This window comes from Leopardus geoffroyi, chromosome B3, assembly GCF_018350155.1.
Source record: "Leopardus geoffroyi isolate Oge1 chromosome B3, O.geoffroyi_Oge1_pat1.0, whole genome shotgun sequence".
Lineage (NCBI taxonomy): Eukaryota > Metazoa > Chordata > Mammalia > Carnivora > Felidae > Leopardus > Leopardus geoffroyi.
In genome coordinates this window covers 245,275-260,698 of record NC_059337.1, presented here as the reverse complement: position 1 = coordinate 260,698, position 15,424 = coordinate 245,275, and the positions used below count along the sequence as shown (strand labels likewise).

Sequence of the window (15,424 nt, the reverse complement as noted above, 5' to 3'; positions counted from 1 at the left end):
GTGCTGGCACCGGGGCCCAGCGGGGGGGAAGGGAAGTGCACGTGCTGGGTGCAGGCCACACCACTGCCCTCCCTCTTCCTGCTGAGGGGAATCCGGCAAAGGTTGCTCTGTTCTTTTTGATACGTTGAGCCAGCTCACGCAGTGAGTCAGTACGGTTCGGGACACTGGGATGGAATAGCTTTCTGGTGCGGTGTTTAAAACAGAACTTCTGTGTTGCGAGAAAGCAGCTGATTCTGAGAAGTCTCTCTGGTAAATTGTCGTTCCAGGAGTTTTTAAGATGTGTGTGTGCTCGTGAGAATGAATTCTTAGAAACAAGGTAAGTCTTCTGTGTGATACATACGTGTAATGCTGGCTTTTCTTCCTTTTAGACCCGAAACAGTGTTAAAAAACCAAGAAGTAGAATTTGGCAGAAATCGAGAGAGGCTTCAATTTTTCAAGGTACACGTGATTTGAGGAAATTTTTATATTTAAATTTATAAAATAGTGATGAGTACGGTTTTTATGTCCTTTAGTAGTTCTTAAATGCTTTGTAGCAGTGGATCCCTTTTCCTCCTTCAAATAAGATCTTGTTGGAAACCCCAGTGTATAAAACAAGATAAAAACTAAGTGACTGTAATTCACTGTGGTTCCTAGGACACAGAAAACTACCATTTATCTGGACTTACTAGATCATTTTTCTTTGACCTAATTTTGATTTAATAATCTGCAAAATGAATATGTTTAGGATTAGTATTTGCATATTTGTTTTTACGTGTATGCTGTCAACTTTGACCATATCGAACGTCGGTAAAGTATTTTTTGTGTCAATATTGCATTTTGATTGTGAGCACAAGGTGATGTACTAACGCTTGGATTTTTTAAAATGCAAACATAATATAGTGGAGTTCAAGAGTTTTTAAGAATGTGGCTGTAATCCCTCCCGGAACTGGGATGGCTCATCAAGTTAACTTAGAGTATTTGTCAAGAGTGGTTTTCGAAGAAAAAGACCTCCTCTTCCCGGACAGCGTCGTCGGCACAGACTCTCATATAACCATGGTGAATGGATTGGGGATTCTGGGGTGGGGTAAGTAGATGACTAAATATATTTAATTTGGGGGTGGGGGGAGAGGACTCAGGAACACTGCAAAAGGGCATACGTAGCAGGTCGGCGGGCTCTGTGGCCTCTTCGAGGCCGTTTCTTCACCTGTCATAGCAACAAAAACGAGTGTTAGCCTTTGCGGACAGTGTGGCGTGAGGGAGGGTTTATGAACACGGCGTGCGGCGCCCAGCCCGGCACTGCTGTTGTGGAGCAGCCGTGGTGGAACGTTGTCTGTGACGGCGATGCGGCCTAGGCCTGTGCTCTAGGCCTGTGTGACTGCTCCCGGCCGCTCGTGCACGCGTGTCTTGCACACGAGTGTTTACTGCCCAGCGTGGGCTGTGCTTTTACCGGACGCCTCGTGGCTTTGCCCAGGCTGTCCCTCTGGCGGGGCGCATGCCCTCCTTGCCGGGTCGAGAAGTCTTTGTCGTTGGACGGAGCCTCTTGAGCTTGGCGGTCCTGGGTTCCGTTCATATCTATGCCTTGAGCCTAGCGCGGTACTTAGCGTAATAAAGACTGTTTACTGAATTTAATAGGAAGGTGAGCACCAGTTTTTTTCAACCACGTGAGTGGAGTCATTCCTTAGGACTTGGGTCCACATGCACAGTAAGAGCGCGTGTGGTCAGACCAGCTCCTCAAGCACTCAGAGCGCTCGGTGCCCCAGAGAGAACTACAGTTGAACGGTGCCGCGCTAACGTTTGTCTTTGTCTCTTCAGGGGTCGGAGGCATCGAGACAGAAGCAGTTATGCTTGGCCTGCCCGTTTCTCTTACGTTGCCGGAGGTGGTGGGATGTGAGCTAACTGGCTCGTCAAACCCGTTTGTTACGTCCATAGATGTTGTTCTTGGCATCACGAAGGTAATTGTGGCGCCTGTGTGACTCAGTGGGCGTGAAGCACAGGGGCCCCTCGAGAGCGGGGTTGCAGCTGCTGCCGCATCCTCAGGGCTCTGGCCTCCCGGGCCGTGGCCTCGCAGCTGTCCTCACAATCACGGCAGCGGTCGGAACCCTCGCTTTGTCTAGGGTGCTGGACCATTGTTCACGTGACACGTTGACTCGCGTGTTCCTCATTACAAGCCTGTGGCGTCGGTCCTAGGACTGTCCCCATTTCCATTCTGAGAAAATGGACATACCCTTGGGCTCTGTGACTCGTGGAGGGGACACTGGGCCGAGCAGCGGGAGGTGGAGCGAGGCCCCTACCAGGCCGGCCGGGCCCTCGGCCCTGGGCTCTCAGCCATGTTGCCTCAGTAAGCACTTGTTGCCTCTGGATTAGAAAATCGTATTTAGGAAAATAATTGCGTCTCCTTGAATGCTGCTTCTAAAAATTTTATTTATTTCTTAATGGTTGAGAGAGAGTGACAGAGCGCACGTGTGTGAGCGGGGAAGGGGCAGGGAGAGAGGCATACGGAGACTCCCAAGTAGGCTCTGTGCTGACATCAGAGAGCCCAGTGCAGGGCTTGAACTCCCGAACGGTGAGATCATCACCTGTGCTGCAGTAGGACGCCCAACCGACTGAGCCACCCAGGTGCCCCCCGCATCTCTCTTAATACTTAAATGAATCATTTGCCCTTGAGAAACTATTCTACTGGATGATACGGACTGTAGAAGTGTGGGAGGGTCAAGATTTTCTCTTGGTTGTTTAAACACTTTAGAAGGATTTTATACAAACTTCATCTGAATTTTAAAAATATTGGCTGCGTGCATTTAGTACATGTACTCTAGAGTTTCCTAGTGAACAGCAGTTTGTAACTGTCCATCCTAAATCTCTGATTTTGAAAAAAAATTTTTTTTTTTTTTTTAACGTTTAGAGACAAAGTGTGAACAGGGGAGAGGCAGAGAGACAGGGAGACACAGAATGAGAGGCAGGCTCCAGGCTCCAAACTATCAGCACAGAGCCCCATGCAGGGCTCAGACTCATGAATTGTGAGATCGTGACCTGAGCTAAAGTTGGACACTCGACCAACTGAGCCACCCAGGCAGTGCCCCCTAGATTTCTGGTTTTGACTAGTTACATTTTATTTTATTAAAAAATTGTTTCTTCAACGCTTATTTTTGAGAGTGAGACAGTGCGAGCAGGGGAGGAGCAGAGAGAGAGGGAGACACAGAATCTGAAGCAGGCTCCAGGCTGAGCTGTCAGCACAGAGTCTGATGAGGGGCTCGAACCCATGAACTGTGAGATCATGACCTGAGCCGAGGTGGGACGCTGAACTGACTGAGCCACCCAGATGCCCCTTGACTAATTCTATTTTAATGATTAAGTCCATTCTGTTAAATAAATGCACATGGGAAATATCCCACCTATAGCTCCAATTCAGATCCTGGAGCCTCCACTTGTCTGGTTAGGTTGTTGGTCTGAAGGCTTTCGAGATTCTCTGCAGAGGAAGATAATGGTCCTGCTTCCTTCTTAGCATTTAGTGTCGATCCTTCTTCCCTAATTAGGAAAAATCTGACACCTTGCAGAAATGATTGATTCAGTGTATGGCCCCAGAAGATCAAGAAGCTAAATTGAGAATTGCAGGGTCATTTCTAAAGGAAAAGGAATATCTCATTATGGGTTTAGAGAAATCCACACTCTCCTGTGGACATCCTGAAAATAAATGCCACTTTTTAGACCCCTCTGGCTTTGTTTTTTGTTTTTTTTTAATTTAATGTTTATTTTTGACAGAGACAGAGCATGAGTGGGGGAGGGGAAGAGAGAGAGGGAAACACAGAATCTGAAACAGGCTCCAGGCTCTGAGCTGTCAGCACAGAGCCTGATGCGGGGCTCAAACCCACGAACCATGAGATCATGACCCGAGCCAAAGTTGGATACTTTACCGACTGAGCCACCCAGGCGCCTCTGGCTTTGTTCCTTGTAACAGTATTATATGTTTTTAAATTTGGGTATGTTGATACGAGAATTAAATCTTTCATGTATGTTTCATTTATTAAATACTTTATTTCTCTTTTGAGGTTCTGTTCTATTCGTGATTTTCATAGGATGAGTCGTGTATTGTTTTCTGCATGTATATTGTTGTGCCTCATTGACTTGGTGACATAGCGTTTGCCTTGGTGTGTCTTCCCTGTGTTGCTCGGATCCTCAACAACTGTAGCCAGCAACGTAAAGAAGCATCTTAGCCTTTTATGAAAGAGTCTGGATTCAGTGGCCCCCAGCACCTCTAGACCGTTAGGACTGAGTATCACTCACGGGTTGAAGGTTGTCCCCAGTTCCCTCCCTGGGCGCTGTCCTCGTCCAGGCTGAGGCTGCTGCTGTTTGGTGATAACTCACAAACATGGCTTGACAAGGAGCGAAGTTTGAAGCCACATGTGACGTCCTGTCAGAATGAAACTTACCAATAATTAACGAAGCTGTAAATATTTGCACCAAGGTTAGAATTTGAAGAATTTTTATAGCCAGTACATATTTTTGTATTTAATTTAATTTAATTTTTTTAACGTTTATTTATTTTTGAGACAGGGAGAGACAGAGCATGAACAGGGGAGGGGCAGAGAGAGGGAGACACAGAATCTGAAACACGCTCCAGGCTCTGAGCTGTCAGCACAGAGCCCGACGCGGGGCTCGAACTCACGGACCGCGAGATCACGACCTGAGCCGGAGTCGGACGCTTAACCGACTGCGCCACCCAGGCGCCCCATATTTTTGTATTTCAATACACAGTTTTATCAGTGTGTCAGTGTTCCGTTAAATGCGAGATGCCGTCCGCACTTAGAAGCACCACGGTTTTACGTGCTGCTGTGAAAGAAAGAGGGCTGCCAAGCTCACAGCCGCGCCGAGTCCAGAGTGCACCTCCGTTTCAGGGACGTGCACGTGTGGATCTTAGCCATTTTCAGCTTGTAAGACCTTTTGACCCTGCCTGACAGTGACACCGGGCCACTCTTCTGTTGACTTTTTGCTTAAAATACCTGCAAACCCAGAACGAGTTGATGTTTGGTAAGAACAACAGAGAACCTCTTTCATTCACTGTCACTGGTAGGGGTTAAACATTCGATTTTGCAGTTTTCAGAGAATCCTTGCCAATCTTCTCATTACTAATTTTGTGTGCGTTTCTGTGTATCCCTTTACATAGCACCTCAGGCAAGTAGGAGTGGCTGGAAAGTTTGTTGAGTTTTTTGGAAGTGGAGTTTCACAGTTATCTATAGTGGATCGGACTACAATAGCAAACATGTGTCCAGAGTACGGTGCTACCCTCAGCTTTTTCCCTGTTGACAATGTGACATTAAAACATTTAGAACATACAGGTAAGATGACAGATCGGTAGGGTAAGCGTGTTACTGTCTCCAGTGTGTTTGTCTGAAATAACTTGTGATAAACAACTACCTTGTGCAGGTTATTGAATATTCAGGAAATTATTATGTTGAAACTGGCTTTCAAATAAACTGCCTCACATTCTTGAAAGAGTATTGTGTTCTCAAAACCTGGTCCCCTGTGGCCCGTCTACAGTATTTTAGAGGAATTACTCAAACTGCAGATCCTTACCTCACTTGTTCCAGGAATGACGGCTACCACACCCTTCTTAGGGACAAAGGCTGCAGTTTAGTGGAAGTCAGGCTGGTGCATGTGTGCAGCTGTCCCCTTGACAGGAACAGAGGAGCCACCACCCAAAGGCTGGGGACCGGTGCCCTGTCTGAAGACTAAGCACATAATCTTGTGAAAAGCAGCCTAGGATTACAGGCTCCAAATCTTTTTTGTAGCTTGATTAGCAAGACGTTTGACCGTCTTCTATTGACGGTTTAATGTAGAAATACCTGTAAGACCAGGATGTGCTCATGTTTCTTAAGACCCCGGCTCTCCTTTTTATGTGGTCCACTTCCCTTTTTAAGAGGCCGTTGCTGAACTAATCTCTCGTCATAAGGGTATTTGGGGGGCGAGGTCTAGTATTCTTCAGTTGGGGGGAAGATTTTATAAATTCGTAAGTCAAATGGCAAAATGGACACTTGGTCACTTGGGACGTTGGAGGGAACGATTCTTACTGAATGCAGAGCTTTCTCTAAACTGGGTTTGTTAGAACATTTGAAAGTGAAATGGTTGAGATGCCTCCTTCCTACATGTTAATACGAGTTGTGTAGTAATGATGTGTTGCTGCGTAAGAAATTATCCTAAAGCTGAGTGGCTCAAACCGGCAATAATCACGTGTGGCCGCGTGGTTTCAGCAAGTCCGTGGTTTAGACGGAGAGGCCGCCTGTCTCTGCTCCACGGGGTCTAGGGTGTCAGACGCAAAACTTGGCGGCTCAGGCCTGCAGTCCCGACCACGGCGAGCTCGCATGTCTGGCACTGAATGCTGGCCATCAGCGGGTGCTTAGCGGGGACTGTCAGCCACAGCCTCCGTGTGTGCTCTCTCCATGTAACCTGGGCTCACTTACATGGTGGCTTTCCAAGGGTGGCTGGCCTGGGAGAGAGTGTTTGCCAGCCGGTCGAGAGTCCCGTGGCTCAGTTTCAAGGGCCGATCTCTGCCTCTTGATAGAGGGCTGTCATTGGCACGTTGTGAGCACATAATTTGGGTGTGTGCTGTTGCATCAGTCGTTGGAAATGCAGTTGGCCACAGTTACTTCTAGTCATGCTGGCTGAGAGCTGCCCAAATATTTAACTGGAGCTCTTACTGCTAACCATCTGATGGTTTTGATTTCTGGAAGATCCTGTTAGATCTCTCTCACTGCTCTGTGAACCCTTTCTTAACATTCACTTATTTTTTCATTTTGATTATTCGTATTTTTTTTTTAGGAAAAGTAATGAGTGTCCTTCGTGCTGGGTGATCATTTGTTATATTCAGTGTAGTTATCGATTTATCTTCTGCAAACTGTTTTTTTGTGAGTTTTCTAGAATTGGCTCCGTATTTCTCATCTTGTCTCTGAGTAACTTTTAAAGGGGGACTGGTGTGTGTTTTATAAAGCAGAGTTTGCACCAAGGGCAAAATTTTTACTGCTCTTGAGAACAACATCAAGTGGTAGTTTGTAAAGAAATGTGTTCTGAGTAGTAATGTGTAATGTCTGTTTCTTGCTCATCATTGGAATTCAGTACCTCCAAAGATTTCTCTTACTGTATTTTTGTTGTTCTTAATCTTCATTTTAGGTTTTGACAAAGCCAAACTCGAGTCGATGGAAACATACCTTAAAGCTGTGAAGTTGTTTCGAAATGACCAGAAGAACTCAGGAGAACCTGAGTACTCCCAGGTGTGTGCAGAGGGGCCCCTTGTCGCCGTCAGGGTGTGTGTTCTGCAGCTTAGCCACCGGGTTTGAGTACCAGCTCTGGGACTTACCGGCAGGACAGCTGTGGGCATGTTATCTAGCCTTTCTGCCTCAGCTTCCTCACCTCTAAAATAGGAAGGTATTCTTAAGGGATTAAATAGAAATGTATTTGAACGGTTTTAGGGACCCAGAAAGTGCTCGGTGTCAGCTATCATTATTTAACATTTAACGAGTAAATGTTATTTATGACCCTGCTTAGATTTTACTCAGTAGTTTTACAACATTTTATCAAATCTAATTTTTTTTCTACTTTATGAAAAGAGTCAGATATCCTCTGAAAATATCAATTCTGATGAGGCCTGCATCTGGTTAGTGTCTGTATTTATAAAAATATGTTATGAAAGGGGTATACAGGTATATGGTCTTACATGTTAAAGATATTTTATAATGAGTCTAAGCCAATATTTCTTACCTTTTGGAAATTTATATTGAAGTAAGTAAAATTCACTTTCAGGGAAGTCTGAATTTTAATACAATTCATTTTCTAGGAGCGTGGTAAGCATCTAAAAGCACTTGGTGTTGTCATAGGTCTGGTTATCCACTTTCTCAACCCAGCCTTATTTTTTTCATAGCATGTGTCCTTGCCTGAAATGTGTTAATTTCTGTATGTGTCTGCCTGTCTCCCCTGCCAGAATGCCAGTAAGAGGAGAGGAACGCTCAGTTTTGTGTGGTGCCATGCCCTCCGCCCTGGTGCGCCTGGCACAGTGCTGACTGTTGGGTGCATGTGTGAGCCCACCTAGGTGTGTGGAGGGCCAGAGCAGATCATAGGGAGCGCACTTGTGTGAGCTCCTCGTTTTCTGGTCCCTTTCAGCTCTGTTTATTGTAGTGCCATGTTTTGTTTTGTTTTTGTTTTTGTTTTTTAAAGACCTAAAGGGAAAGAATAAGAAAAATTAAATGAAAAACCTTGCATTGTATAAGAAAAAAGAATAATTTGACCTATTAAAGACTTGACCAAATTTAAGAAATAAAACTTGGCACAAAAACAGACACTCAGATCAATGGAACAGAATAGAGAACCCAGAAATAGATCCCCAAACGTATGGCCAACTCATCTTTGACAAAGCAGGAAAGAATATCCAGTGGAATAAAGACAGTCTCCTCAGCAAATGGCGCTGGGAAAACTGGACAGCGACAGGCAGAAAAGTGAACCTGGACCACTTTTTTTTTTTTTTTTGAGCGTTTTACTTTATTTTTTTATTATCTTTTTTAACATTTATTTATTTTTGAGACAGAGAGAGAGAGCATGAACAGGGGAGGGTCAGAGAAAGAGGGAGACACAGAATCTGAAACAGGCTCCAGGCTCTGAGCTTGTCAGCACAGAGCCCGATGCGGGGCTCGAACCCACGGACCGTGAGATCATGACCTGAGCCGAAGTCAGACACTTAACTGACTGAGCCACCCAGGCGCCCCTGGACCACTTTCTTACGCCGTACACAAAAATAAACTCAAAATGGATGAAAGACCTAAACGTAAGATAGGAAACCATCAAAATCCTCGAGGAGAAAGCAGGCAAAAACCTCTTTGACCTTGGCCACAGCAACTTCTTACTCAACACGTCTCCGGAGGCAAGGGAAACAAAAGCAAAAGTGAACTACTGGGACCTCATCAAAATAAAAAGCTTCTGTACAGCAAAGGAGACAATCAGCAAAACTAAAAGGCAACCGACAGAATGGGAGAAGATATTTGCAAATGACATATCAGATAAAGGGTTAGTATCCAAAATTTACAAAGAACTTATCAAACCCAGCACCCAAAAAACAAATAATCCAGTGAAGAAATGGGCAAAATACATGAACAATAGACACTTCTCCAAGGAAGACATCCAGATGGCCAACCGACACATGCAAAAATGCTCCACATCACTCGTCATCAGGGAAATACAAATCAAAACCACAATGAGATACCACCTCACACCTGTCAGAATGGCTCACATTAACAACTCAGGCAACAACAGATGTTGGCGAGGATGCGGAGAAAGAGAATTCCTTTTGCATTGTTGGTGGGAGTGCAAGCTGGTGCAGCCACTCTGGAAAACCGTATGGAGGTTCCTCACATAACTAAAAATAGAACTACCCTACGACCCAGCAACTGCACTACTAGGCATTTATCCACCGGATACAGGTGTGCTGTTTCGAAGGGACACATGCACCCCGACTATCGACAATAGCCAAAGTATGGAAAGAGCCCAAGTGTCCACCGATGGATGAATGGATAAAGATGTGGTAGATATATATACAATGGAGTATTACTCTGTGATCAAAAAGAACGAAATCTTGCCATTTGCAACTACGTGGATGCAACTAGATGGTGTTATGCTAAGTGAAATTAGTCCGAGAACTTCATGTGACTTCACTCATATGAGGACTTAAAGAAACAAAACAGATGAACATAAGGGAAGGGAAACAAAAATAATATAAAGGCAGGGAGGGGGACAAAACAGAAGAGACTCTTAAATATGGAGAACAAACCGAGGGTTCCTGGAGGGGTTTGTGGAAGGGGGGATGGGCTAAATGGGTGAAGGCATTAAGGAAACTACTAAAATCATTGTTCCGCTATATGCTAACTAACTTAGATGTAAACTGAAAAATAAATTAATTAAAAAAATAAAACTAAAACCCATTAGCATGTTGATTTCGAGGTAAACTTGCTAAGTGTGTAAAGTTGGGAATCGCTGGATCCATGAAGTGACGTACAAGCAGAGCGGCGTAGCAGTTATGATTGATTAGGGTAAGCAGGGCGGTTAAATCTTGGTGAAAGGCATAGTGTAGGAAAACTTCGTTTAAACTGATAAGACCCAAACGGACAGAGGAGAATGGTAGAAATGCCAGAAGAAACGCATAGGAACCTAGTTGGGAGGTTGGGTTTTAAGAAAATACCATTTTTTAACCCAAGCAATAAAAGCGTGGTCTCACAGGAGCCTTCCCCTCTATAGATACTTGGGGACCAGGAAGAGAGAAGTCCCGCTGTGTCCCTCCAGCAGCCTGTGTTGAGCACATTGAGGAAGGAGCAGTGCCTCCTGAGCCACCTTCATCGTCACAGAGCAAGGAAGGGTGCATGTGGAGCTCGGAGGCAGCAGATCAGTGGCTGGCACAGGCGTTGTCTTAATCGTCAGGCATCTGGATGACAGAGCAGAGAGATGGGGAGGGACGCCGTGGTCTGTGTAGACCGGCTGATTCGTGTTGGGGTGGTTTGCGTACCGATCTGCTACTCTTGCTTTTAGCAGATGCTTGTATGTTCAGTTTCATAAATTGGGTTGTTTTCAGATCTTTGTTTCTGGAGGTGTGTGTCCTGTTACAGCAAACACGAACGGACTTGTTGCGCTTCAGAAAGTAGTGCTGAATTGCAGTCTGTACTGAACAGATTCTAATTCCTCGTCTTCCTCTTCTCTCTCGTTCCCTAGGTGATCCAGATTAATCTGAATTCAATAGTTCCGTCCGTCAGCGGTCCAAAGAGACCTCAGGACAGAGTTGCCGTGGCGGATATGAAACGCGACTTCCAGGCTTGCTTGAATGAAAAGGCAGGTCTCCTCGCCACTGTCTTTGTCTGTGCCTCTTGTGCTCAGGGGTTAAGATCCGCCCGGTGGCCCGGAACCACCATCGGCCACTGTGCTCTCGCATGTTGGCACTGGCAGCCCCCTCGGTTTCCTGGCGTCCCGTGTGCGAGTTGGTCATTTGATTAGCTCGGTCCCAGGCCTGCTGTGCCGATCAGACCCTGATTCTGTTATTTCGAGTTACGGATGGAGTTTCTTGGTCGCCTCACTTCAAGCGCTGATGAGCCACCTGTGGTCATGGTGCTCTAGTGTTAGCTCAGATCGTGAGTGTGTCCGTCCTCACAGAAAGTTCTGTTGGACGCACTGTTCTCGACTTCTGAACTGTGTAGTTATTCTCATAAAATCTGGTAAATGTAGCTGAATGGCACGTGACCTCTTTGACTTTCTGGGTTTGTACTTTCTGTCTGAAAAGTGAATGGCGAGAGGGGCAGAGAGAGAGAGGGAGAGAGGGAATCCCAAGCAGGCTCAATGTCAGCACAGAGCCCAACGCGGGGCTTGAACCCACAAACTGAGATCATGACCTGAGCCTAAATCGAGTCAGATGCTTAACCGACTGAGCCCCCCAGGCGCCCCTCTTTTTATGATTTCTTAAATTACGTTCTTGTTGTTTTATTGCGGAAAATGTCATACTTTTGCAGGAATAAAGTAGTCTAACGGATTCCTACATACCTGCTTCAATAGTTACCAAGTCATAGGCAGTCTTGTCTCCTCCATTCCACACACATTCACACCCAGAGGATCACGTTGAATCCAGTTGTCAGGGCCATTTTAACAGAGACCTTGCATCGTCTCTTGAGGATTATCGTAAGTGGGAAGGAGTAGAGAAGAACAGCTGGGTCCCGGGTGGTTACGAGTGCCAGCAGACTTCCATCATGACTGTCACATTCGTGCTTCAGCTGAATTACAACTACTGAATGTCAGCTTCAACACCCCTCACACGTAGTCAGAACTTAAAGTGTTAAATGTCATTTGTCAAGAATCTGTTGTAGTTTCTACCGGTCTTTTTTTCTATACATACCCAGAGTATTTGTATTTATGTGCACATTTGTGTAGGTCGGATTTAAAGGCTTCCAGATTGCGGCTGAAAAGCAGAACGATACTGTGTGTATTCAGTACGAAGGAAGCGAGTTCAGGCTGTGCCATGGGTCTGTGGTCGTTGCCGCGGTCATCAGTTGCACCAATAACTGCAACCCGTCCGTCATGCTCGCTGCAGGTAGGCCGTCGCTTACGGCCATTTGTTCCTTTCCTGTGATGCTTTGTGTCGTAGATTATGCATGTATATCAGTGTCTGTGTTTGATATTGAGAGATTTTCTGAGATTAAAAAAAAATTTTTTTTTTAACATTTATTTTTTGAGAGACAGTTTGAGCAGGGGAGGGGCAGGGAGAGAGGGAGACACAGAATCTGAAGCAGCTCCAGGCTCCAAGCTCTCAGCACAGAGCCCGACTTGGGGCTGGAACTCGTGAACCCTGAGATCATGACCTGAGCCCAAGTAGGACACTCAACTGACTTTCTGAGATTTTAATTGGGTCTTAAGGAGCCTGACCTTATGGAAACCAGTTTGACAATAAATTTCATATTTAAAAAAAAAAAAAAGGAGACTGACTTTGACTTATGCTATTAGTTTTATTACACAGAAGGTAAATTCTTTTTATTATTACTTACATGTCTGTTTTAGGTTGTATCTGCTTCTTCTGTTAATTTAGAAGTATAGCTAATTAACAAATCTCTTGATAATCTGCTAGAAGTTTACCATAGCACTGTGCTAGATTCCACTGAGAATGTAAAGGAAGTAAAAGATTATTGACAAGGATTGTAAATGAAATTAGTTGTATGTTCATAAAACAATTCATTAATTGTACAGATTCCTGTATAATAAATGTGAAATTTTAATTTCTTACGGGGGAATTTAAAATGGTTCATTTAGTAGAAAGTAAACAAATGGTTCAGCTAGTGATAGGTATTACCTGTGTGTGTCATATTAATTATGTATCCTGTTTTTCCGTGTGTGTGTATGTGTGTGTAGGATGCCATGATATCAGGCTGTACCTTAATAATTTACAGTGTTAAGGTTTTTTATTTGTTTTAAATGAAACAAATCAACATAATAGGATGGGCAAAATAATGACAGCGAATTGATGAATTCGGACTTTTACCCTCACACGAATTGGAGGTTGTGGGTGCTGGCCTGATACGCCATTGTTTACTGTGCAGGTCTTCTGGCTAAAAAGGCCGTAGATGCTGGTCTGCGTGTTAACCCTTACATAAGAACAAGTTTGTCTCCAGGCAGCGGGATGGTCACACATTACCTCAGTTCGAGCGGAGTATTACCATATCTCAGTAAGCTGGGGTAAGTGACGGTCCGCTATTTATATCGACCTTGTGTTCAGCAGTGATCGGAGCCACTTGTTAGAACCTTTCATAGGCAAAGAGAAGATAGAAAAAATACGCTTTGTTCTACCTGTTACCTTGCCGATCCCACGCAGTCTTTGATGCCTTCTCCCTCGGCAGAAATTTGCTGGGCAGACTCCAGGAACAAGGCAGCGTGTCGGCTGCCAAGAGGTCGGAGGCGTGGTCTCTAGCTCCTTGAAGGGTGGGAAGACAAACGTGAGACCAAGTGTTGGGTGGTTTGAGGAATGGCACCGAGTGTGCATAGTTTCTGCGAGGGGCAGGTCAGTTTCGGAAAGAGTGAAATATACCAGCTGCATTATTACTGGGGCAAGTTGTCTTAGTTGGCGTTTTGTGAGGTTATCGGCCCTGTGAAGCACAGGTTCGTCTGTCCCTGAACTTCATAGAGAACTCGTTCATTTCTTACATACTCGAAAAAAAAAAAAAATAACGGAGGCCTCCTCTATTTTCAGGGTGTATTTTGGAACCTGTTAACTTACAGAGATCACTTCCTTTGCAAGAGTGATAAATTTAAAAATTGTGCTTTTAGAAGAGCGGCTGAGAGTAATTTTGAGGGTTTTGCTTGTAAGTTTTTAGTTCTGTCATTTTGGGATTTTTGTCAGAGACTTTCTTTGAGGTTGGTTGGTTGAGAATCAAGCGGTTTACTGTTTGGGGTTTCCGTCACGGTGTCCCTTCCGAGGCCTTGCTGCACTCCTGCCACCAGTCCCTCTTAGGACTTTGGATAGAAGTACAGTATCAGTTTTTAAACGGTCAACTTAGAGCCCTGACGGTGATATTTGGGTAATTGTCTTGTGCAGGGTGCAGGTTTTGTGGCGGATTTAGGTCACCAGATCTCGGGAATGTTCTAAATATCGGGGTTCGGGTGTCCAGTACAGGCGGCATGCCTGAGGGTCAGGTTGGATTGCTCAGAAGCCGTGAAACAGAGGTAGACACGGGGTAATCCGAGGGTCAGGAACGTTCTCTCAGGTGATCTCATTACAGTGATGGAGATGAAGACCTGTGCTTTCGGTACAAGTGCTGGAATGTTCTCTTCAATAACATCTATTTTTTGAAATGCAGATTTGAAATAGTTGGCTATGGATGTTCAACATGTGTGGGGAATACAGCACCCTTATCAGAAGCAGTTTTAAATGCAATAAAACAGGTAAAATTATCCATGGATCAGTAAGACACGGAGAGGGGTTTTCATAACTATCTTTTATTATTAAATTATAACATATATATATTGATGTATTTGTATTTCTGTAGTCCTTGCACCTCTTGGGAAGAGTCCATCTTAAAATGATTGAAAAAATCATTTTTAGGTCCTTGAAATAATCCCTTAGTAATGTAAGCAATTATTTTAGTTCAATTACAGGATTCGGTAGTTCCGTACACAACAGTTGTGGTAATACGCTTTTGGTTATCTTGCCCTCACACGTACAATATTTCGATTGCTTCTATACATAGATCATCCAAAACATAGATTACCATGTCTTGAGTTGAATATATATTTGTTTACATACATTTCTTTTTCAGGGTGATTTGGTCACTTGCGGAGTTTTATCTGGAAACAGACATTTCGAAGGTCGGCTTTGTGATTGTGTGCGTGCCAATTACCTCGCCTCCCCACCCCTAGTGGTGGCATACGCCATCGCCGGCACGGTGAATATAGATTTCCAGACGGAGCCCTTAGGTATCTTTTTGCCTTCACGTACATACGTGCGCACACTTTCCTCCACACGTTGTGTTTCGGAAATGCTCCCTAGACCGTCCACTCTGAATTATTTCAGGAAATCTTACCATGCAACTCTTCATTTCTGTACTCATGAAGGTACAAAATGTGGAAGTAGGGGTGCCTGGCTGGCTCAGTGGGTCGAATGTGCCACTCTTGATCTCAGAGTCATGGGTTCAAGCCCCACATTGGGCGTGGAGCTTACTTTTTAAAAAAATGAATAAATAATAAAATGTGCAAGTAAGGAGTTTTTTTTAGCTGCTTATGTCTGAAGCACTCACTCTGGTGTTGAATAATTTACTTGGTTTCTATGATAGATTGGTGAGAAGATGTGAACGCCTTGAGGGAATTGCTTTTTTTTTTTTTTTTTTTTTAATTTTTTTAATGTTTGTTTATTTTTGAGAGACAGAGCGCAAGCAGGGGAGGGGCTGAGAGAGAG

General features: G+C 44.6%; 1 protein-coding gene across 2 annotated transcripts in view; it reads left to right on the top strand.

Annotated features, from left to right (window-relative positions):
* IREB2 (iron responsive element binding protein 2) overlaps window positions 1-15,424 on the top strand; it is a 47,465-nt gene that overhangs the window by 20,333 nt on the left and 11,708 nt on the right. The window contains exons 6-15 of one of the 2 annotated variants that reach the window (XM_045448518.1): window positions 369-438; window positions 880-1,063; window positions 1,792-1,931; window positions 5,138-5,309; window positions 7,138-7,238; window positions 10,714-10,830; window positions 11,917-12,076; window positions 13,077-13,212; window positions 14,331-14,415; window positions 14,790-14,946. In XM_045448518.1, coding sequence (XP_045304474.1) covers window positions 369-438; window positions 880-1,063; window positions 1,792-1,931; window positions 5,138-5,309; window positions 7,138-7,238; window positions 10,714-10,830; window positions 11,917-12,076; window positions 13,077-13,212; window positions 14,331-14,415; window positions 14,790-14,946 — 1,322 coding nt within the window. Of the gene's footprint in view, window positions 1-368; window positions 439-879; window positions 1,064-1,791; window positions 1,932-5,137; window positions 5,310-7,137; window positions 7,239-10,713; window positions 10,831-11,916; window positions 12,077-13,076; window positions 13,213-14,330; window positions 14,416-14,789; window positions 14,947-15,424 lie in introns of those variants that run through there. The other variant, XR_006704346.1, reaches the window with a different exon arrangement.